The 24,030-nt window shown below is 40.2% G+C and overlaps 1 protein-coding gene across 1 annotated transcript in view; it reads left to right on the forward strand.

Moving 5' to 3' along the window:
• The window catches only part of LOC109409429 (protein hairless), a 129,706-nt gene that overhangs the window by 103,143 nt on the left and 2,533 nt on the right, over positions 1-24,030 (forward strand). Inside the window, exons 3-5 of the mRNA XM_029855595.2 lie at positions 22,214-23,037; positions 23,104-23,700; positions 23,764-23,938. Coding sequence (XP_029711455.1) covers positions 22,310-23,037; positions 23,104-23,700; positions 23,764-23,938 — 1,500 coding nt within the window. The 5' untranslated portion in view covers positions 22,214-22,309. The remainder of the gene's footprint in view (positions 1-22,213; positions 23,038-23,103; positions 23,701-23,763; positions 23,939-24,030) is intronic.

Consider the following 24,030-nt stretch of genomic DNA (forward strand, 5'->3'; position numbering starts at 1 on the left):
AAAGCAATGGAACAGAATCGATCATCCGAAGGTGGAAAACTGTGGATAAGACGTACATTGCAATTTTAGGAACATATCCGAATTTTCGAAATTGATTTTTGGCAACACAGTTTTGTTAAACTTATTGTAAACATACGCGACTTTTACAGGGTTATCACAATAAATAGGCATCGTCAAATCCTTCACAATCAAGTCAACGAACGAAACTTATGTTCTTCAAGATCGAAATGTTAGGAACATTCCATAGTGTTACCAGTTTGCCAATTGTGATGTTTTTATATTTCTTTTAACTTTTTTTTTCTAAAATGGTTCAAAACCATGTATATAAACGGAGCCTGTCGATCAATTCCGGCGCACTTTTTCTTCGAAGAGAAGAAAACTTTCTTGCTGGTGGGCAATTTGCATTTTTCAAAACTGAAACTCTCAACCGAAACTCTTACATGTTCCGCAGAACCACACTGGACGAAAAATCTGAGAAATTTGGTTAAAATTGAAAAGTTTGTAGTTTCGTCTAATGATTTAATAAATAATCTTTTAGAGTCCCAGAAGAAGGTCCCAAACGGACCGAAACGTCAGACAAGACTATTTTTATTTTTGTCAAGACTAGAAACCCATCCTCCTGTTCCAAAACAGACTATGTAGGCGAACGAGTTGGAACGGGCTCGACGAGTAGATGCTGAAAATCGATGATTGGTGCCATTTTTCAATTCATATCATATAGAAACACTCATGAACCTAAACCTGAACACACAAACACTTTTTATATTTTTTTCTGTGCTCGTGTACGGACACGTTGCAACTCATGAACACTCTTCGAGTTACTGATTGCTCACTTCTCACTTTTAACTTTTCACTCCCCAATGTTCTTCATGTTTTATTTATCATTCCTCACTGTATACTGCTCAGTTCTGATTCTTCACTGCTCACTTGTCGCACCTCACTGAATAACACTCTTCGCTCCAGACTTATTCACTTTTATAAGAATACGCAATACTAATTCCTGCATACATCTCACTCACTTTTCATCCCGCAGTCTAAACTGCTCACCTTCAACACACTCCTCCACTTCACTTTTCAATGCCCATTCCTTACGGCGTCCGACCATTTGACCGAATACCGATTGGCCGAATGTTGTGTGGCCGAATTGTGTTCAAAAGTATGCATAGAAACTGTTTGCCCTTTTTGCCGGAAATATGATCATCAGAAGTATTTTCTTCTTTTAATCATAGGCTAGTTGGGAAATTCAAGGATTAATTGGCATTGAATCTGCAAATAATTTTAAGAGATTATTCCTTCTTTAAATCATAGGCTATTCTTTAGAGTTATTCTTATGTAGAAAACAGTGGCATGACCACTAAGTTCATCATTCTTTTTTCGGCCACACGGCATTCGCATGACTGTTCGGCGTTCGGCCAAATGACCCGGAACTATTTCTTACAGTTAACTTCTCAGCTTTGACTGATTACTCTTCACTACTCACTTATCACTGGTCCACACTTTTCATTGCTCAGTCGTCATTGCTCAATTCTCTCCCTTCACTCCACCACACTATTGTTTTTTCCTGCCCGTTGTGGGGGAAATTAAGCCACTGCACCAACAAGCTGTACTTTTTGGCATTTCTCACTACTCACTTCTTCACTACCTATTCCTTACTGTTCAATCATCACTCTTCACTATTCATTTCTCACTTCTCATTTTAAACTTCTCACTCGTTACTCTCCGTTGCTCACTGCTTCACGCTCCTTACCGTTCACTCTTCACTGCTTTCTTTTTACTCCACACTTTACACCGCAATCATTTCACTCCTAACTTTTCACTGCCCATTTTTCTCTACTAACTCTACATCTCACTCCTCACTCTTCATCGCTAATTTTCTTCTTCAAAAAATCAAAACTCGAAAACGGTTTGATGAATTAAATTGATGTATTCGGAAATGTTTGAGGGAATTTGAAGGACTTCTAGAAAAAAATACACCTAGGGTAATATTCAACGCGAGTTTATGTTGAATGTAATCGAATTTAAATTTTTCCAATAACCTTACTCTTCGATTTTTTTTTTGTTTATCTGTAGAAAGCCTCGAAATTTGTCAGTAGCCCAGGATGGTCAAATGCTTCTAACATTTTTTTTGATTTTGTATTTCTCATCGAAACAATGAATAGAAAACGATTTTCAGATAGATGTATACTAACTGTCCCGGCAAACGTTGTACTGCCTGCCTACTGTGTTTTTTGACATACAGCTCCATAGGGATGTCCCCAGCAAAGTCATCTATATGGGAGTGGCCTTCGCTTTGAGGCAACAAAACTCACGAACGGATGAACCGATCGGCGCGACTCTTACAGGTTCGATTCATATTCATGGTGGTTGTGTTTATCAGTAAAAAGAGTTAAGAAAATTCACTTAAGAAGTAAGAAAATTGATAAAGTACTGATTTTTTAGGGATTTCAGGAAGTTTCGGTGGTTTCCGGGAGACTTCGAGGATGTTCAGTGTGGTGATCGAGAGGTTTCAAAGCATTTCATTGCGTTTCAGTCATGGTTTAGGGACTTCAGTAAAGTTTTAAGGACATTAATGGGGTCTTTTCAGAAGGGTTTCAATGCGTTCAAACGCATTTCAGTATGTTTTAGAGGATTCCAGAGGGCTTAAGAGGCTCTCAGATCAGTTGTCAGTTGTCAGTCATCAGTTGGATAATTCAGGTAGTTTTTGAAGAGTACACTGAAATAAATTTTGTTGTGGAAACTACCGATTCCATAGTAAAATTACTAACCGTACCTATGATTCTCAACCGACAACAATTTCCAGTTAATTCCACTAAAACACTGTCAACTTAACTGGCAGTGCAGTTAACATTACCAAAAATAATCTTAATTTAACAAATGAGCATTGTATTTTTAACCATACTGTGTTGTAAAATGCGTGTCCTGGGAAAATTAACAATGTTTTGTTGTTGAGACGACTATGCTTTTAGTTGAATTTACTACAATGTATTGTAATTTCAAGCATATTTCAGTTACCTTAACAGATTTTGTTGTCGGTTGAGAATCATAGGTACGGTTAGTAATTTTACTATGGAATCGGTAGTTTCCACAACAAAATTTATTTCAGTGTATTAAGGTTTTTCAATGCGTTTCTGGGCATTTGAGAGGTTTAATGCGACTTCAGAAAAGTTTGAGAATACTTTACAGGAGAGGTTTCAAATGGGTTTCAGATGAATTTCAGTGATTTTTAAAGCGCTTAAATGGGCACTAGGTGGTTTCAGGGGTATTTAGGAGAGTTTAAGAGAAGTTTACAGAGATCATAAGAGGGTTTCAGTGGTGTTTCAATGCGTTTCGGTGGTTGTCAGGTGCTTTCAAAGGTTGTTCCAGGTGGTTTTGAAGAAATCCTTGGAAATTTCAGGGCTTTTTAAAGGGACTTCAAGGGAATCAAATGCTTTGCAGTGGGGTTCGAGGATTTTAGAGGAGTGTGTGGGAGAAATTACAGGATTTCTTAGTGGAGCTTCGGAGGGTTTTCAATGCGTTTAAATTTACCGGTTAAATGCATTTTAGGGGTTCCAGGAGATTTCAGATGGATTTCAGGGGGAAGTTGATATATGTTTTGTTATGTATGAGCCTATGTGAGTATCATTCGAGATAAAGCGAAAAATCACAGGTTTCGCCGCATCACTTGTGTAGCCACTGAGACTTACGAAATGCGAAATTTTAGAATTGTAACCAAACGGTTACACTTGGCTGAACCTAGCACTGTACACAATTGCATGCTTCGGAAATCATTCTAGGAATTTCTCCGGAAATTCTCTTAGGACTGTTTCTTTAGGAATTCTTTCGTAATTTGCTACGGCAATTACTCAGGCACTCATTTAGAAAGACCTCCGTTGAATGCTTAAGGATCTTCTCTGTCATATTGATAACGAATCCTTCTGGAAATTTGTGTAGGAATTCCTAGCAATATATTTCCAAGTTGCGTCAGGATTTACTTTTTACGCTTTTCGACGAAAATTTCGTGACATAGGGGGACCCCTCCCAAAAAAGAACGTTGAACCCTGTTGGACCTAATATTTGAAACTCTCGTTAGAAACTCCCTCGGAATTTAATTTTCTCAAGGGATGCCTTCCGGATCATTTGGTCGAATGCCGTTTGGCCGAATGCCATTTGGCCGAAAGGGTCATTTAGCCGAAAGCCATTTGGCCGAATGCCGTTTGGCCGAAAAATGAATGATGATGCCACTGTCTCCACCCTCAGTATCACTCGAAAGAACAGCCAAATATAGGCAGTTTTAACGCAAACTAATCCCTAAATATCAAAACTAGAGAGAATAGCCTATGATTAAAAAAAAGGAAATACATATTTCTGATGATCATATTGGCAGTGAGAATGTCAAAAACTTCTTCTGAATTCTTTTGATCATGATTCGGCCAATCAGCATTAGGCCAAACGACCCATTCGGCCAGATGGCATTCAGCCAAATGGCCGGACACCGAACAAAATGCCAAAAAATTTATTGACGAATTTGGCAAAAGAATTAATCAAGAAATTGCTAGAATATTTTTTTTTTAAATCATGGGAAAAATGTCAGAGGTATTTCTTAAAATAAGTTTTGGAAAACAATAAAAGTTATTTCCTGAAAAGTTAGGAAAAAGTTACCGGAAACACGTTTTAATAAACTGAGTATTAATAAGGAAATTTACGGAAGAAGTTTAGTTTTTAAACTTCAAGGACGATCCAAGAAAAATGCTTTCAAAGTTATTAAAGAAATGGTCATGAGAATTCTTTGAAACATTACCTGTGGAATTCGTATAGGAATTGACAGATTCTAATGATCTTAAACTAATGGCGGAGAACTTCATAAATAAATTTTCTGAGGAACATCTTGCAAAAACAAATTCGGGAGAAGAATTTCTTCAGGAATTGCAGGAGGAATTCCTGAAGGTATTCCAAAATAATCGAGTTTTTTTTTTTAATAAATTTCATAATGCCGTCCTACATGTATTGATGGAGACATATTTAAAGGAATTGCCTATAGAGTTCCTTAAGATCATTCCGAAAAATTCCTGAATTTGTTTCTGGGTGAATTCCCAAAAATTTCAAAATTCTCTGATTAAGGGATTTTTCTGAGATCTGCGGAGATCTCGTCCATGGTTTCCTTCGGCATTTTTTTTTATAAATTCTCTGAGAATTTCTTCAAAAATAAACTGCTGGTATTTGGAAATTCCTCTGGAAAATAAATATTCTGCAGACTCCTTTGCAAATTCTCTTGGGGATTTCTTCATGATTGCTTCAAACATAACCTTGAGAAACTGAACCAAAAGCTTCTTTTGGAATTTCATTTGGAAATCATCTTGGAAACTCTTTCGGGATTTCTTTCAGTTATCGCATTACCGAAGAAATTTCTAAATAAATTGCCAGATGACTCAATTGTTCCAATTAATGAAGAAATTAGGTAAAAATTTACGAGATAAGAGGACGAGGGTTTGGGTTTCATTAAGAAACTGTAGAAGGAATAATCCATCGAAGGAAATCCTAAAAAAATGCCGAAAAGTTGTGAAGAAAACTTCTGCAGAATCCATTTGCCAGAAGAATTTCCCGAGGAATTCCAAAAAAAATGTGAAAGGAATACCCAAATCAACTGTCGGAGGAATTCCCGAAATAGTTGCTTGAGAAATTCTTGAAGAAACTTTTAGAAAAGATTCTGAACCAATTGCCAGAGGAATTAATGAAAAAAAATCGAAATGTGGAAGGATTTGTAGAAGAAACTACTGAACAAAGCTACCGAAAAAAAAGCTGAAGACCGTCACGATTCCTAATGATATTGAAAAAATCACTGGAAGAACTTTTTGTAGTGCCGGAATAATTTCTTAAAACTATGTTGTAAGAATGCTTAAGGATTTCTGGAAGAAATTTGTCGGAAGAATTTCTCCTTTTATTTTATGAGGAGTTTTGAAAGGAATGGGCGGAGGAATTTTTAAGGGAATTTCCAAATGAATTGCCGGAGGTATTTGTAATGTTTTTGCCAAAAGAATTCCTAAAAAAGACAAATAAATTCCTGAAAAAAAAAAATCCGAAGCCATTGGCGTATACATTTTCAAAAATACCGGTGGAATTCCTGGAGAAATATCCTATGAAATTCCTATAGAAAATTGAGAATAATTCCTAAGCGTATTTCCATAGGACTTCCCGAAAAAATAAAGAATCAATGAAGACATTTTTCCAATAAATATCTGAATACGCTCCTTGGGCTATAAAAAAATGGGGAACTCTTAACCTTCTTCGTGCATTAGCTTGCGCGCACCTCGCTGACCTAGTGCACGTTTAGGGGTCATAATGACCCTAATGCACGAAGAGGGTTAAGACATAATCAAAAAAATCCTCAATAAATTGCCGGAGTACTTCTTGAAATAATTTTGGAGGCATTTCTTAAGAAGTTGATGGATGAATCTAGTGAGAATGCGTCAAATGAATTCTTGCAGGAATTTTCAAACGAGCTCCTAGAGAATGTTGGATGATAAATACCTAAAGAGACTACGGTCAGATTTCCAAGAGAAACCGTCAGAGGAGTTTCTGATGGAATAGTCGTGCGATTTCTAAAAAGAAAAGGTTGGAGAATTGATTGAAAATTGTTTTGAAAGAATTTCCGGAAAACTCCTAATAAATATTACTAAAAATTGCCGGAAAAAATAACGAAAGCATACCGAATACAATCTTCAAGTAGAATAAATTTCTGACATAAAATTTTGAAAAATTGAATGAAATTCTTGAACGATTCTTGGAGAAACTGATGAAAACACCAAAAAGATTATCGAAGCAATTATTTTATAGTGTACCGGAGCAATCACCAAAGGAATTTTTAGAGAAATTGCTGAATGAATTTCTAAAAAAAAAATGGTGGAGCTATACCGGAAGAAACTGCTGGAAGAATTTCTAAAGGAATTTCCATAGTATTCTTACAAAAATTGGCAGACTTGTACCAAAACAATTGCCGAAGGCAGTTTGCAGTGCAGTGCAAGAAATCTTTTTCTGTGGTTGTGAGTACGATGGTTCGTATACAGAAAATCCACGCACACATTTGCCTGCACCTTCCCTAGGACGAAGACAACTGTTTGTTTACAATTTACCGACGTGTAAACGCAATTTATTTCAATAATAGAGCAGCTTTTGCTGCATTCTGCAGCAGTGAAATACAACTTTTAAGTACCACAGAGTTTTTTTGGGGTGCGAATTGAAGATCAGTTTAATGAGTGAATCTGGTGAAGTGAAAATTGAACGGCGTTGTAGATCAATTCGGCTTGCTGTTGCTTTGGAGCGGTTGCCTTCGGCTATCCGAGCTACGTAAAGTTGAGCTTTCGACGGAAGCTCGAATGGGCTATCAATACCAATGGCCATTGAATGACCTTTCATTAAATAATAGAACTAGGTCTAGTTTGAAGGTATTGCAAAAATAAGGTCAATATGTTATACCAAACCTATTTGCCAATGCTCAAAAGTAGCCTGGGGTCGAAACAAACCCCAAGTATCCATTAGAGGGTTAACCTAAACTGTTAGCATGACTGCTAACAGATTTGTTTGATTTCAAGCATGCAGAGGCCCACAAGCGATATTCCAGGAGATCTCAGGGGATCCTCGGGCATTCCTGTGGAATTCCAGGGGCGTTCGAGAGCGTCCCACGTGACTTTAGGGGTGTTAATGCACACTACAGCGTCTATCTTGGGCCGGTATTTGGTTGGTCTTAACTTATATTCCTGTTCGAAATTTGTATCACAATAACTGTCTAATTTTAGCTTTTCCGCAACAAGGGGGTTTCAACAGCGTTCTATGTGGTTTCGGGGGCTTTCAGGGAGTAATTCGGTTTCAGGGAATTCTAGGAGTGTTTCAGGAAGTTTCAAAGAGTCCCAGGAAAATTCCAGAGGTACACCAGGGGGTTTCAGCCATGTTTCAGGGGTCTTCAAGGGGTTTTAGGGGCGTTCCAGTGGGTTTCAGGGATGTTAGCAGGTTCCAGATCATTCCAGGAGCTGTGAAATGGTTTCAGGATCGCTCCAGAGGTTTTCAAGATGTTTCTAGACCGTTCTAGGAAGTTTCAGGTTTATTTTAGGGAGTCGGGGGGTCTCATGGGGCTCCAGGGATGTTCCACGGAGTTTCAGAAGCGTTTCAGGGTGTTGGCGAGTTTCATGAGGTTTCCGAAGCGTTTAGGAGATTTCAAGGGGGTTCAAAGGCGCTCCTGTAATTTCCAGGGGTGTTGAAGGGGTTTCAGAAGGTCCCGGGGGCGTTTTAGGAAGTTTCAGGGGGTTTTAGGTGACGCTTCATGGGATAACGGTGACGTTTCACGGCACTTCATGGAGTTTCAGCGACGTTTCAGGGTGTTTCAGGGAGATTTAGAAGCGTTCCACGGGTTTACAAGGGGTTTCAGGGGCATTCCAACGAGTTTCTGGGGTATTACAGGGTGCTTCAGGGGGTCCCATGAGCGTGGTACGAGGGTCCAAGGGGGTTACAGGTGGTTTGATAGACATTCCATGGGGTTTCAGGGATGTTTCATAGTGTTAGAGTGGTCCAGGGGATTTCAAGGGCGTTCCAAGAGTTTAATGGGGTTTCAAGGGCGTTTCAGGGGATATATCCCTGAGATCACTTGAAACCCCTCTCAAACATCCCTTAGAACCCCCTTAGAAGCCCGGAGGAACCCCCGGGACCCCCGGGACCCTCAAAAACTCCTCCAAAACGCCCGTGAAACAACATGAACAATGAAAATCTGGTAAATTTGTGATAATTTAAAATTTTGGCTACCGTAGTGAACCGTTCAACAATTAGCGAGAATTGGTCACATAAGGATGAGTCAGCTTAGCCCTCCATGTGCATTACGGTCGTTTTTTTTACCCAAACTGTACACGGCTTCAGCGAGCTGCGTGATGTATTACTAAGGTCCCAGACATCCGACAAAAATGTGCTATTTTCTTTTTTTTTAATTTTGAAAGGCTTTACCCTTGGCGAAGTACCCTAGTAGAATATGACGAGATTTTCAACCATTTATCTATGCCCATTTCCATCATCAATTATGAGCAAGTAAAAAGTGAGGCTACAAGACGCCACTGCCTGAAACAACTTTAAATGCTCTCTGGATCTCTCTTAAAAGTCCTACAAAAATGCTCTGCATCGTCTCAAATCCCTCCTGAACACCCCCTCCCCCTGTGCGTTACAACCCCTCAAAACGCCTTGAAGCTCATCGGAAAGGCTTGTGAAGCTCTCGAATACCTCTCTGAAGCCTCCTGAAGCCTCGCTTGAACGCATTGGCACTCCCCATGAATACGTCTGGAAGCTCCCTTGAAAGACCACTGAAATAACTCCGCACGACTTCATCTTAAAATGTCCCAACCAAGGAAGGGAAATGTCACGGCATTTCTTTATAAACAATGTCATGACATTTTTCCTTTTCCACCATTTTTGATGCCACCCAGTTCCGACCGAGAGAATTACAAATCTTAAGTGCTGATCGGTTATGAAAAGTTAATCATGTCACCGATAATTTTTTCAACTTAGAATCAGGGATGGGAAATGTCCTAAGAATGTTTGCTATTTGCTAATGTCTTTGTCCCTAGTAAGAAATATTTTTCGATGTCGAGGTCAGTGCTGACAAATTCATTTCGTCATATCTAAATTCATCCACCTACAGCTCATTTTAGAAGCTGATCCTGTGAATATGGTATATGGAAAACTTGTGCAGCTAGACCAGTTCTGCTAGAAAGTCACGGAAAACCCCTATTTTTTAATAATTAAGGTAAATGTCACCGACTACCTTTGAAAAATGCAAATGATATTCACGGTGAATATCATTTGGCATTTTTCAAAGGTAGTCCGTGACATTTACCCTAATTATTCAAAAAATAGCGATTTTCCCGTGACTTTCTTGTAGAACTGGTCCAGCCGCACAAGTTTTTCATATACCATATTCTCAGATTAAGCTTCTAAGCTGTAGGTGGTTGAATTTAGATGTGACGAAATGAAATTTTCAGCACTGGTCGAGGTTAATTTTACATAACTTATCACCATTATGGATTGATGATGAAAACGGATGGAAATTTACATCGAAAGTAGTAAAATTTAAAAAATGTCTTGACATTTTTTCATGACATTCCGTGACATTTCCTATCCGTACTAGGGGCAGTAAAATAAGACAAAAAACAAAATGACATTTCCAAGCCCGGCTCCCAGGCAACTCACTCTGCTAAAATTTGATTCGATCTAAGAAGAAATATAGTTGTGCTGTGCATCCCCGACTCATTTTTTTAATGCAGATTATGTCAAAATGGAGTATGTTGGATGCATTCATTTTCAACGAACGGAATGGTAGGATAATATTCATGCTATCTGGGTCCCTTGATTTTGTAATTTTTCTGACCTCTTGGCCTCATGAGCTCTTGAGCTCATGGTTGTCTGAACTCTGTGGTGTCGAATCTGAAATGATTGGAGCATTTTACCCCACTGTTCCCCTCTGCCATAAGAAACGAGCTATACCTACGAAAAGAAAAATTCTCGAAAAAATATCTCCTCGCGTCGCGCCCCCCTCGCAACATAAAATTCTGGGACGGATGGATGGGACACGACCGTTTCAGCTTTTTACGGGGAAAATAAAAATTTTCCAACATCGTCCAACCCAGGCAGCAGCTTTTTTTTCGGAATCGTCCGTCGTTCGGTCCCCTCCTTATCTTGAACATCGCCACCACGTTGGTGAAGTATATAATCTGGGTGGAACATAAATCCGAACATTTTTTTTTTCGAAAAAAAATGTATATAGGTAGGTACGCCAAGCATCTTTTTGCACGAAAATGAGAAAATGGTTTCGAAGAAGGCGAAATATGATAAATTGTTGGGGATGTTTTGCTACGGAGAATCGGGTCTCGGGCATCGTTGAAGATGCCTTGTCTGAAGTTGAATTCACTGAATTTTCGATATTTTTACTGATTGAGAAACTTGCTCCGATGTCGTGAATCATTCCTGTCCAACTTTATTGAAATTCCTTGATGTGAGAATCTAAATCTGAAAAACTCTTGGAATCCTGATAAAACTGAATAGTTGGCAACACTGGACACAACTCAGAGCCCCTATAGCCTAGGGGCAAGACACTGTGCAAACGAAAGCAACCCTGAGAGATTCTGGGTTACTCTTTTTATCGCTGATCGACGAAATTTGTTGAAAGACATCCCTAAAACTGCAATTTTCATTCAGCACACGCAACACTGCGGTTTGACATTGGTGCCAGATCACATTTTGGCATAAATGGGAGAAATACTGAGGAACTGTGAGGAATTCTGAACAACACCTCGAACACAGATTTGCTCCCGTTAGATCTGCCTTGGCCCAAGACTCGCGGTTAATAACAGTGGAAGTGCTCATAGAACATTTATCTGAGAAACAGGCTTTGTCCCAGTTGGAACGATACGCCAAGAACAGGAAGAAGATCCTTCCTCACTACCAGCCATGGCTTACTTGGATTCGAAGCAAGCGCATCAACTTCACCAACTTCAACAACAACACCGAGGGGTGACTCAATGCCGTTTTTTGTCGCCATATTCCTCGAAAAAATCGTTAAACTTTTTTCCTACCTCCATTTCTCATAAATTCAACTCGCGTTTGCTGGCAATGAATAATAAAAGTACACAGACACACAGGGAAAAAAAACTCACTGCCAGCACTCTTCTGGCCCGGGCGCGGTATACGGTATAAGGCCATCACGCAAAGCGAAGCTTTTAAAACCAAAAAAGCACCCCCCCAGACCGAACCATACGTGCGGGTCTTTCGAAACACAAGTAGGTTTTAGTTGGGAGCAGCAACAGCGGCCGAAAAAAACAACAAATTTTTGGAACAAAAACTGGGCAACAAAAACCAGAACGCCAAAACGAAAACTGTGGGCACTGTTTGCGCACATCAGCAACAGCAGGCAGAACCTCCGACGACGACTGTCTCGTGTCCGTGTGCTGTTGTTTTTGTTCTTCGTTTCAATTTTAGTTCCACGGAACTTTGTTGTTGGCTTTTGGAACTTGGTCGGTAGAGGGAGAGCGGGGTGAAATGTGACTTTAGAAAACTCCAGTAACTGTCAATTGAGGGGTTATGGGCCCAAACATAAGCTCTTCCTGATTGGGATCAAAGTATGTCACGTTTCGTCAGTTGATAAATAAGAAAGGTAACTTGTAAGGTGTGAAAACTGTAACAACATTTCATCTCTGACCTAGGAGCAAGACCGAGGGCAAGACAGATCTAATAAGAGCAAATCTGTGTTCGAGGTGTTGTTCAGAATTCCTCACAGTTCCTCAGAATTTCTCCCATCTATGCCAAAGTGTCCCATGTCAAACTGCAAAGTGTTGCGTGTGCTCAATGAAAATTGCAGTTTTAGGGATGTCTTTCAATAAATCTCGCCGATCATCGATAAAAAGAGTAACCCAGAATCTCTCAGAGTTGTTTTCGTTTGCACAGTGTCTTGCCCCTCGTCTCTGATAAGGTAAGCAAGGACAACAAGCCTACTAGGCTCCTAAAGCTCTATCTGAATTCTTGACTTAAACCACAAAATATAATCAAAAAGTGCATTTTAACTCATTTTTTACGTTTTGATTGGCCGTGGTTGAAAATACATAATGGTCGATCTCAAATGTCAAACTAGGACTATTTACAATTTTACTTATTTTGAATTTTCTCATTGTTGTTTCGTTTTTCGAGTTCGAGTAAAGTACATTTCCGATTAGAATACCATCATTGATCATATTATTCAATAAAAGCGAAATTTTGTCTTTAATTTCAGGACTCTATTGTCTGTCAATTGGTTTTTGGGGCGAATATTTGGATTGTACTAAGGGTAAGATAGATCTAACGAGGGCAAATCGGTGTTCGAGGTGTTGTTCAGAATTCCTCACAGTTCCTCAGAATTTCTTCCATTTATGCCAAAGTGTGATCTGACACTAATGTCAAACTGCAAAGTGTTGCCTGTGCTGAATGAAAATTACAGTTTTAGGGATGTCTTCCAACAAATTTTGTCGATCATCGATAAAAAGAGTAACCCGGAATCTCTCAGAGTTGCTCTCGTTTGCACAGTGCCTTGCCCCTAGATTGTATATTAAACACTTATTATACAGTAAACATTCATGACAGTCATATTTGACAGTTTTATCCCCATGAATCACCTCATACCGATTCCCCCTAATCTGTTTTTATTGCAATTTTGGTGTCTTTGTTACTTACAAACACACCACCGGGATGGAAAAACAGACGCGGACGTGAACGCAGCTCTGACCAACAACGTCAGAGAGGGGCTGACGGATGGTGTGGTTCTGTTAAATAAAATTGAAAGAATAAAAACAGTGAAAATGAACTCCGGTACCCAAACAAAAAGCGGCACATTCAGCGAAAAATCGAAATTGGACTCGCCAAAACTGATAACGCTAACTGACTGACTGTGACTATGACTGAGTGCGCGATTGACAAAGAAAATGGATGAGCGAATGGAAGGTTGGGTCACTAGAGGGGTGGTGACCACGTGTGTCATTTGAACTTTATACATTTTACACTAGCATAAATAGAGAAGTTCTGTCTACTGATTTGTATCTCTTCTAGATTCTGTAGATTTGTAAATGGTGCACAATTTTGACAGATTGGCTTTCGCGTACTGTTTCAAAGTATATTCCAAAGTAAGCCATGACAAAGCAAAAGACGCCCAGTCAAGGACTGGCCTCAAGACACGATTTAGCATTGCGGAGCCGAGTGTTTCAAAGAAAAAGAAAAAGTTATTCAAAGTTTGGACTCCAAAAAAAAACTCATTCAAGCAATTGAATCCTGAATCTCTCCGGACGGCTAATGTACCGGTGGACAAAAATTTAGTTTTACGTAACCCGACTCTCTGACAACTAGTGAGTTGAAGTACTAAATGTTGCAAACGCACGCGCAATCGCGCGTACTTACCGGCCGTTATTGGACAAGGTACCCGGTACCCCTCCTCAACCAAAAGTAACAAAGTAAGCGCGGCAATGAGATGTGCCGCAGCCGCGGAGGGGTGTGCACGCAGGAGGCGTGTGAAGGAGGCAAAAAATTGGACCGTAATAAAAAATGAATCCATCAAAACGGGCAGACGAAGTAAAAACGAACAAACAAAAAACATGAGACATTACTACAGCCATCGGGGAAAAAAAGATCAACATGGAACTCGAACAAAAAAAAGTTAAACTAATCCACTTTTAGCAGGAAGATTTGTTTATTAGACCGGGTCGATAAGGTTGATTTTTGGAACGATGATGTTCCGATTCCTTTTTGGCGCTCAGGACAACTATGCAAACTTTGGATGCGATTGGTTGCGTCCCGGCATTCTGTGTTGCGATTGAAAATTGTATGGGATTCATTAGTTTCATGATGCTAATGCAAATCCTATCGAGTCAAATCAGATGTTTTAGAATTGATTTGTTTTTGCTCAAATATTTGACCCTGTGTACGAACTTGGTGGTAACCGCGCTTCTGAATCATATGCAGAAGGTCCTAGGTTCCATCCCTTGCTCGTCCCTTACCTTCTACTTGGTATCTTTCTATCGACTTCCTCTATACTCTTTTCTCTACATATACATCTCATGTATAAACGTATGTTTATAGCCATCGCTAGAACTAGTAACAGGTTTAAAAAAAATCTGTTTTCCTACAGTGTAAATCTATCTTATAACGCCTACATGTTATGCAACCAAGCGAACTGTGCCGCTTCATAATAACCTTCACACAATCTATCACTTAATGTCTGGCATCCACGCACCAATGCGTGAACCCCTGTGCCAAAAATAAACATTTCCCAACAACACTCCGACATCCGCATTAACTTGTACAGATGAGGTGAACTACGCGGTCTGTGTTGGCAACAAGCCATGGACTTATCCACCGATGAACCGAATTCACTCGGTCCGAGAATTTTGACACTAGATCGGAGGTTTCCAATCAAAATTGGATGATTCTGATTGGAAATGGCCCTGCTAGTGTCAAAGTTCTCGGACTGAGTGAGTTTTGTTCACCGGTGGATAAGTCTATCGCAATCACTACGTCTCTGCCCTTCCCTTCCCCCCACATTGACCTGCAACCTGACGTAGCAGGCTTTATTGTCGTCTAAAAATTCGCTTTGACAGAGCCCCGACCTGCCATCTAGGAATAGTTTGCCGTTTGCGTGCAGCGTTGCTGGTGGAGTATGGAAAATTAAGTTTAAATTGCTTCTAAAAAGTTGATGTTTTTTATATTGATAGATGGGTCAATGTGCGAGGTTGGGCTATTGATTACCTTCACAATAGACATAACTCTTCAGTTTCAATATGGTGTTCTAGATTTAGTACTGATAATGCAGCTTTTCAAAAAATTAAACTCATACATATGTGGATTCAATAAAATATTGTTAATTCTTCAGGACGCCCGCTGTTGTAAAAAGTACAACACTACCAAAAAAAAACCTCGCTAGTCGTATACAGTGCCAGCGTGGTGTAGTTTTGGGATCAGACGCGCGTCCTGAAAGGTTAATTGTAAGTATCGTTAATTGAACTTAATTTCCAATACATGCTCAGACAGCAACGTTTCACACACACGGCATTTTGATTTTATTGATGAATTGGCCCGCAAGATCGACAACACTGCGTTCAATGATCGATGATTGTGCGCCGGACGGCACCGCCGCGTCGCGCTGCTGTCGTCGTCGTTGTACTGTGGTGGGTGGTAAACATTGCCATCGAACTCTTGGTGCGGTTGAGACAAATTTGAATAATTTTCAAGTTTGAGTGAAAATATTTATTTGTGGTATACAGGGGATGGCCAAAATGTTTGGGATAGGCAACTTTTTTTTCTCTCACAAAAAAGTTCAACATGCTATAACTTTTCATAGAGTGCATCAAAAAATCTCAAATTTTGACTGTTTGTCAACCTACTATATGTGCATCATTGGTACAAATTTGGGCTCGATTGATTAATATTTCGCAAAGTTAGAACCGTTCGGGTAAAACACTATTTTTCAGACAACTCATTTTTGAGCTGTCATATCTCGGAAACCAGTGAACCGAATTAAATGAAATTTTGAACGTACACAAACAATATGTAAATGCTTCACAAACTATTAAAACATAAGTACTTTTTAAACGTTGAACAAAGTTATCATGGATTGACACTTTTTGGATTCTTCTCGAAAAAATGTATTTTTTTTACATCAATGTCAATAAATGTTCGTGTTGATTTCCAAAGATTTTCCACTTCTGTTCTCAAATTATCTCTAATCAGATATATTAGAACCTATTTAGATTGAAGGAAGAGCATATTTAATAATTTTTGTGTGGTATTGTAAATTTCACTTATTTTCCTCTATATGGGTAACAATTTCAACCCGGTATAACTTAATTCGTCGTGAGAAAATATTACATTTTATAACGTCGTATTAAGTATCAATATATTGTTGATGAACGTTAAAAAATTCATTCAATTTGGTTCACTGGTTTCCGAGATATGACAGTTCAAAAACTAGTTGTCTAAAAAATAGTGTTTTACCCGAACGGTTCTAACTTCGCGAAAAATTAATCAATCGAGCCCAAATTTGTACCAATGATGCACATATAATAGGGTGACAAACAGTCAAAATTTGAGATTTTTTGATGCACTCTATGAAAAGTTACAGCATGTTGATTTTTTTTGTGGGAGAAAAAAAGTTGCCTATCCCAAACATTTTGGCCATCCCCTGTAGATAGTTCGAAAGAGAATTTTATTTGGAATGGTGTGTTCTATAATTCTTTTCAAAATATCTTGCGTGAAGTGGAGAATTTTAGAGAAAAGGTAAGCGTCGATTTTGTTACGTAAATGTATTAGTGCAATACTGTGTAAAGTTGAATTTGGATGATTATTCTGAAGAAGCCATTTTGTGATGACACAAGAAAAGGCCTTAAATACGAATAATACAACAATAGTTTTAATAAGTGTAAGAAGGGTTCTGTTCACCATAGGTGGATTAAATCGGGTTTTTGTTTACTAAAATAAATAAAAGTCGGCCTTTTATTAAAGATATACAGCGCCCGTTCGCTCGTTGCAAACCCGATAATTGCAACGCTTTTTGGTTGCTAGTCCGCTAATTGCAAAATTGAGTAGTGTGCGGTAGTTCGGCAGCAGCAAAGTTTCGCGCGCTCGCTTTGCTAGATTTTTGCGATTTTTTTTTTTTCCTCTTCTCTCTGCGGGGCTCCGACGACGGGACGACCCAGACAACCAGAACTCGCATAAAAATGCATAGATTTTATCATATTACCACTAACTTTCCTCACAATCACATAAATGTAATCCCTAAGTACAATCAAAGTGCGAAATTCATCGCAAAAAACGACATTTGATTGTTGCTTTTGCGACGAACAAAACTAAATTGCATAATCATACAAGCAAACTCACAAAACAACATTCGCATTCGCATCGTTGTGTACTGTGATGATTATGCGTATTTCACCTTGTTATGACAACTCTACTCGCATTGACTAACCAATTAACTCGTATAAATGCATATGTAAGTTTGTTTACGTATACATACAAACTCACATTAGCGAGAATCTGTTATGCACACGTAATGTGATTTAAAATATGATAATAAGAGAAAAAAGTTGCTGCTTGATTGTAGTTGCGATGTGAAACCGTATCGAAAGAGGAAAACCATTCAGAAGTGAACGATTTGTGATTTTAAAATGATTATTGCTGTTTAGTGATTCAATTCCGAAGGGTTTTGACCTGATCCTGCAGCGTTCTGGTAGGAAAAAAGTAGAACTTAACGTTCAGGTTCTGGTTGTTTGCCAGACTGCTCCGTACGGACACCACAGGTAAGTCAGTTTTATTTAGGAAAATATTGAGAAGAGTTAGAAAGTCAAAACGAATTATCAGCTTGTTCTGCAAGAATTTGTGTGGCGTTAAGTGTAAATTACCGACTGTTACTCCAAAGGTCATAAGTTCGATACTGGGGGCACCGGGAATTGTATCTTTTTGTTTTATTCAAAACAAGTCGCACAATATGACTCATTACGTCGCAATATAGTACACATCTTCAATCGCACATTATATCGCTTTAACTCATATAGCGTTATCTTTGTTCCGTCCATGCACGCATATCGCCTCCACTTTTGCATGTATAGAGCATATTTGCATCATTTTATGCGATGAAACTTTCACGGGTAGTTGCGCGTATAACACAATCGGAAACTTCGTTTAACGTATGAATTGGTTGTCTGGGGAGTGTGCGCGCGCCGTGGTTCGAGTCGGTTCCGAATTTTTCGCTTCCCTTCGGCGCTAGTTTCCAATACACTTTTAGTTGATAGTAAATATTTTCTTTCATTTTTTGCATTTACACAAAAGAGTGAAAAATGTTACTTCGGGTTCGCCGGTCGAGAAAAAATCCGGGCGCCGACAAGTGAGTCGCGTTCAGTGTATTGCTGTGTGGAATAGACTAAAGGTTTCTGCTCCCTAGTGGAGTGGAGACGCGCGATAGAATTTTCTTTTTGGCTAGTTCTTGCGTCAAAAAGTAGTCGGTTGTTAACGGCGGTTTGTGTATATTGATCCATTGTCAAATCATATCACCAACCATAGGTGACTCCCGGACTGACAATGTACCTTACCCTACTAACAAAAAATTCCTTCCTGAGACAAACGTGGAGATGCAGCGATTCGCGGTCTTTTTAACAACGTTTGTCTTACTAACATTCCCTTCCATCCTCGATGACCGTAAGGACGTGGCCGGCGCCGTTATTGACCTTATTAAAGTTGAGAGCTCTCGACCTGTGTACATTGAGAATAGTAAGCTAGTCCCAAGCCCTATTCATTGGTTCCTTGTGCAATTTCGATTGCTCTGGTCAATCACGGAGTAGCAACTACGAATTGTGCGGTCATCTATGCTCATGCTCATGCTCATGCTAGTCCGCTAATTGCAAAATTTGACAAGTTTTTGCAATTAAAAAGCAAGGAGTTTCAAAGCAATTCAGAGGGGTTCCAAGAGCGTTTCGTTAGCGTTTCCGAGTTTTATTGAGCTTTCAAAACAGTTTTATTGGGTCTCGGAGAGGTTTTAGAATGTTTCAGCATTCAATGTGTTTCAGGATGCTAGAAAGCCTCCGTTACACATTTGGGTAACAGGATTTATGTTTTGTGTCGTATGTTGTTAATTTGTAATGTTTTATTTTATCGTGCATTTGTAGTTGTTGCCCAACATAAGGCATGAACATTTGTAGGGACCTACATCATTTTTGTTACACTATTTGTAAAAAAACGAACTGAATGTCATAAAACTTTTTATGCATTACTCCCTGGCCAAAGGCCACATTCCCGATAAATAAGTAGGGAATATAAAAACGAACCGTATTTTAGCCTAAAACCATTTCCCTCATGTTTTTGGCGCGCACCTCACTAGATACCTGAGGTATGTACAGTACATCTCACCAGAGCTTTCTTTATTTTCCATATTGGATTTTCCTTCCCCCCTACCTACTACTGGCTACTGATGATGTTCGCGAGTTTCTGCCGCTGACGTTGACGATTTTTCTTTTCGAAAAAAAAAACATAAAAATAAGGACAAAAAAAGGATCACGTGGATTTCCAACATCTCTGACCGTGGCGTGGACCTGGGTGTGGAAAACACGGGGGTTAGAGCAAGGGTGGTGGTGGTGGCGAAAATATGGTGAAGAGATAGAAGTGAGATGAATATGACATTTTTTTTCCTCCACCACCATCAACCGTCGCAAACCGGTTCTCGTTTTTCATATTTTTTGCCTCGGACTTCTATTTCGGTTGAAGTTTCCTTTTTTTTTTCGTTGGTCTTCTCCGTTGGTCCCTCGTGGGGATCGGGTGGTCGCTTTCGAGAGGGACGGAGGGAGGCAGGGAGTTTTTCCTCTATATATAACAAAATTTTTACGACCGGAAAATCGATATTTGAATTTTGAGGAAAAAAAACCAGGAGGACCAATGGGACGCGGGGAGATGGTTTTCTTGGATCAAATTTCGATTTAATTTATTTCGGGAGAAAATGTGAAAAAGTTCGATTTTCATAGTCGTTTCGTGTTTCGCACTGATGATGTGAGGGGAAATTTCCAAGTCGGGCAAAAAAACAGTGGAATGCTGGAAATTTTTTTCGCAAAACTCAGCAGTCGGGAAAAGTTTGCCGAAAAAAATAAGGAAAAGCATTAATCATCAACGCCTGCTTTGTTCCTCGTCGGCTGTAGCCATCAGGGTTCAACCCCTCGCGCCAAAATCGCGTCGCGGTAGCAGCATTCCGAATCGGTTGCATAGCTGCAGGGGTTGGCAAGGTATGAAAAAATGAGAAAAAGTGCCAGCAGAAGAAAAGTCCGCGAAAAAAAGCTCGTCTTCTAGCGTGGTGGTCGGATACATATTTCCCTACATATAATTTCCTTACGTTGCGTTGTTGTCCTCTTCGACTCGTTCCTCACATGTATTCGCCCTCGTGGCGTGACCTGGCGGTCCCATTTGGAAACGGCGACGGGTAACAAAAAATGAAAAATTGTACGGTATAAAAATTTATATCGAAGAGGAAGGCGTGTATGTACGGCTGTCTCGAGCCACATGAGACATAAAGGGTGATACGGTCAAAATTTGGTCACACAAATTTTTTCATAACTTTAGTCTGCGTACACCAAAACAGCTGAATTTTGGACCAGTAATGCTACATTATATGTAGCTTATACCATAAAATTTTCATCAAAATCGATTGAGTATTGGTTGATATATAGACAAAACCATCGACCTACCTTTTTTAAATTTTGTACAAAGGCGCTCCATAGTAAATTTTCGGAAATTTAAGGTCAATAAAGCACAATTTTGATTATAGAACTACCAATACTGCTCCGATTTTTATCAAAATTTTACAGTATAGTACTATTATGAAAATACGTTCTTAGTAAAATTTTGAGCCATTTTGTATGAATACTTTCAAAGTTGTAGCAGTTTGAATATGAAAAAAACTGACCGGGTGCCACTTTAGCAAATATAACTTTGTAACGGCTGGATCAAATTGAATGAAATTTTTACACAACATTTTGATATGCATACTACACATACAGAAAAAAATTCATTGAAATCGGTTAAGTATCTCTGGCTCTATAAATAAAAAAGTAAAAATGTATGAATCCTCTTTGCACAAAATTTTAAAATTGCGGATCTCAGGGTTCAACAATATCTCCGCAAATACTAGACCGATTTTGATGAAAATTTTATGGTACAAGCTACATATAATGTACCATTACTGATCCAAAAATCAGCTGTTTTGGTGTACGCAATCTAAAGTTATGAAAAAAATTGTGTGACCAAAATTTGACTTGACTCGACAAAATTTGACCACCTAAACAAATATAACTTTGTAACGGCTGAATCAAATTGAATGAATTTTTTACATAACATTTTGATATGTATACTTTACACACAGAAAAATTTTCATTGAAATTGGTTCAGTATTTCTGGCTCTATAAATAAAAGAGTAAAAATGTGTTCTGATTTTTTAATCCACTTTGTACAAAATTTTAAAATTGCAGTTTTTAGGATTCACAATATCTCCGCAAATACTAAACCGATTTTGATGAAAATTTTATGGTATAAGCTACATATAATGTACCAATACTGGTCCAAAAATCAGCTGTTTTGGTGTACGCAGTCTCAAGTTATGAAACAAATTGTGTGACCAAATTTTGACCGTATCACCCTTTACTCGAGGGTTCGTCGACGTTGGCGGATGATGTATGTTTTTTTACGCTAGCTTTTCAAAAGAAAATGGATGTCTTTTACGGTGAAAAACATATTTACAATTTACCAGAGTTGTTAAAAACTCAATTAAAAGCATTCTTATCTGAAATTGAGACCACACAACATTGACATGTTGCTAATATACCTAAGCACGTGTTTACATAACTGATTATAGAGCGGTACCGTGTTATCTAGGTGGCCATGGAAACAGGTTCATTTTCTGTAAACAAGGCACCGCTGAAACTTCAAACGGAAGGTTCATTTTAGTTCATTTTGACAACACAGCATTGACCGAACCATAATTCATTTCAAATGACGAAAACAAACTTTACACTGCGAATTTATATTACTCAAAATTCATCAAGTGAAATACAAATATCCAGATCGCCCAATATTATTTTCAAATCCTATCCTTCCCTAGTGGAAAGGAGCGTTGATATACGCGGCAACTGATTTGAAAATCTTTTTTTTTTCTTTCCTCTTCCAGGTTGCCATAAAAAGTTGCCATTATCCGCAAAACTGAATCGCCCATTGCAATACTAGCACACGCCGTTCTTCGTACAAAACCCGTAAAAAACCCACAATGCTACCGCAGCAGTACTGCCTCCGGTGGAAGTACCACCACAGCAACCTCCAGACCATGTTCTCGCAGCTGCTGGACCGCGGTTGCTTCTGCGACGTGACGCTGGCCTGCGAGGGCCAAACGATCCGTGCCCACCGGGTGGTCCTGTGCGCCTGCAGTACCTACTTCGACCAGCTGCTGACCAACTGCAGCACCGAGAAGGACCCGATCATCATCATGCGCGATGCCAAGTTCGAGGACATCCGCTGTCTGATCGAGTTCATGTACAAGGGCGAGATCAACGTGGAGCACGGATCGTTGGCGTCGCTGCTCAAGACGGCCGAAGAGCTGCGGATCAAGGGCCTGGCGGAGGTCTCCTGGCGGGATGACGAAAGCGGTAGCACCACCGGCAGTGATGCCTGCAATAACAACAACAGCGTAACGGTGAAGAATGGCAACAGTGCTAGCAGTAACACCAATAATAACAACAACAATAACAGTATTAAGATCGTGGAGACGAAGAAGCTGATGGCGCCACAGTTGGGAGGAGGATCGTCGCTAACTCCGCTGACAGTGAGCAGTCTGGAGCAGCGGATTTCCGACTCTCCGAACTTGCCACTGTTGGCACCGTTGGCGGCGGGATCTCCGAGAAACCCAGCCAGCTGCGCCTCGCCCATCAACTACTTCGGGAACAAAAAGAAACGTGGTCGTCCTCCGCTAGACGAGGAGTACGACACGTTTCAACAGATGTGAGTAGGACCGTTGAGAGAAGCCCTTTTGGACCGTTTCGAATAACTCTGGTATTCTGTTTTCAGTCCCAAGATATCGCACGTCGAAGGTGGCCCCGGAAGTTCGACTCCGTTCACGTCCAGTTCCCAGCTGGTGGCGGTGATGATGGATGACAGCTCAAACGATCAGGGTCGGGACGAGCAGTCCCATTCGCAGCACCTCCAACAGCAGTCTTCAGCGGCCACGTCCTATCTGGAGCAACAGAGTCGGACGATTCCACCGGAGACGCTGCACGAAATGGAGTTCGACGAAGACACGCACATACCGCGGAAGATGATCCCGAAGCTGGAGAGACCGGATACCCCCCAGGACTACATGACCACCTCTGGACCCAAGTTTGAGTTTGACGAACAGTCACCACCGAGTCCGAACGATCACAACCAGTCCGTATTTCTGACTGCCCAGGAGCAGGAAGAGTGGAAGGACGTGATCAAGATGAACGACTACCTGACCAAGGGCCGGCGGCCGCAGTTCTGGGAGGAACCGTTCACCAAGCGGGTCATGGACGGCATCAAGAACAAGACACTGGAGATGAAGAAGGCAGCCAAACTGCTGGGCGTCTCGTACGGTACTCTGTACGGGAGGTACCGGGAAACGTACGGCTGCCTTAAGCATCCGTATCGGTAAGTTTGCGGCGATGATCTTCTCTTCTCTGTACGCGTACTAATCGACGTTCTTTCTTTCAGGGGTCCCTTCATGGCGGCATCTCGGATGAACAACATGTGGCCTACGTCAAATGATACTGGTGTTGCAACTACTACGGACATCATCAACATGCTCCAGCGAGGGATTATCAGTTTGCCGCGGGCGGCCGAACTGATGCACACCACTCCTTCGACCATCAGCAGCTACCTGGAACAAGTAAGTATGCTACGGCTTCAGCAGGACGTTGCCGGCAAGTTGCTAGCTGCCAACGCCAAGGCTTCGGTAACGGTTACTCCAGTCACCACCGT

The sequence above is a fragment of the Aedes albopictus genome, chromosome 1, assembly GCF_035046485.1.
Source record: "Aedes albopictus strain Foshan chromosome 1, AalbF5, whole genome shotgun sequence".
Lineage (NCBI taxonomy): Eukaryota > Metazoa > Arthropoda > Insecta > Diptera > Culicidae > Aedes > Aedes albopictus.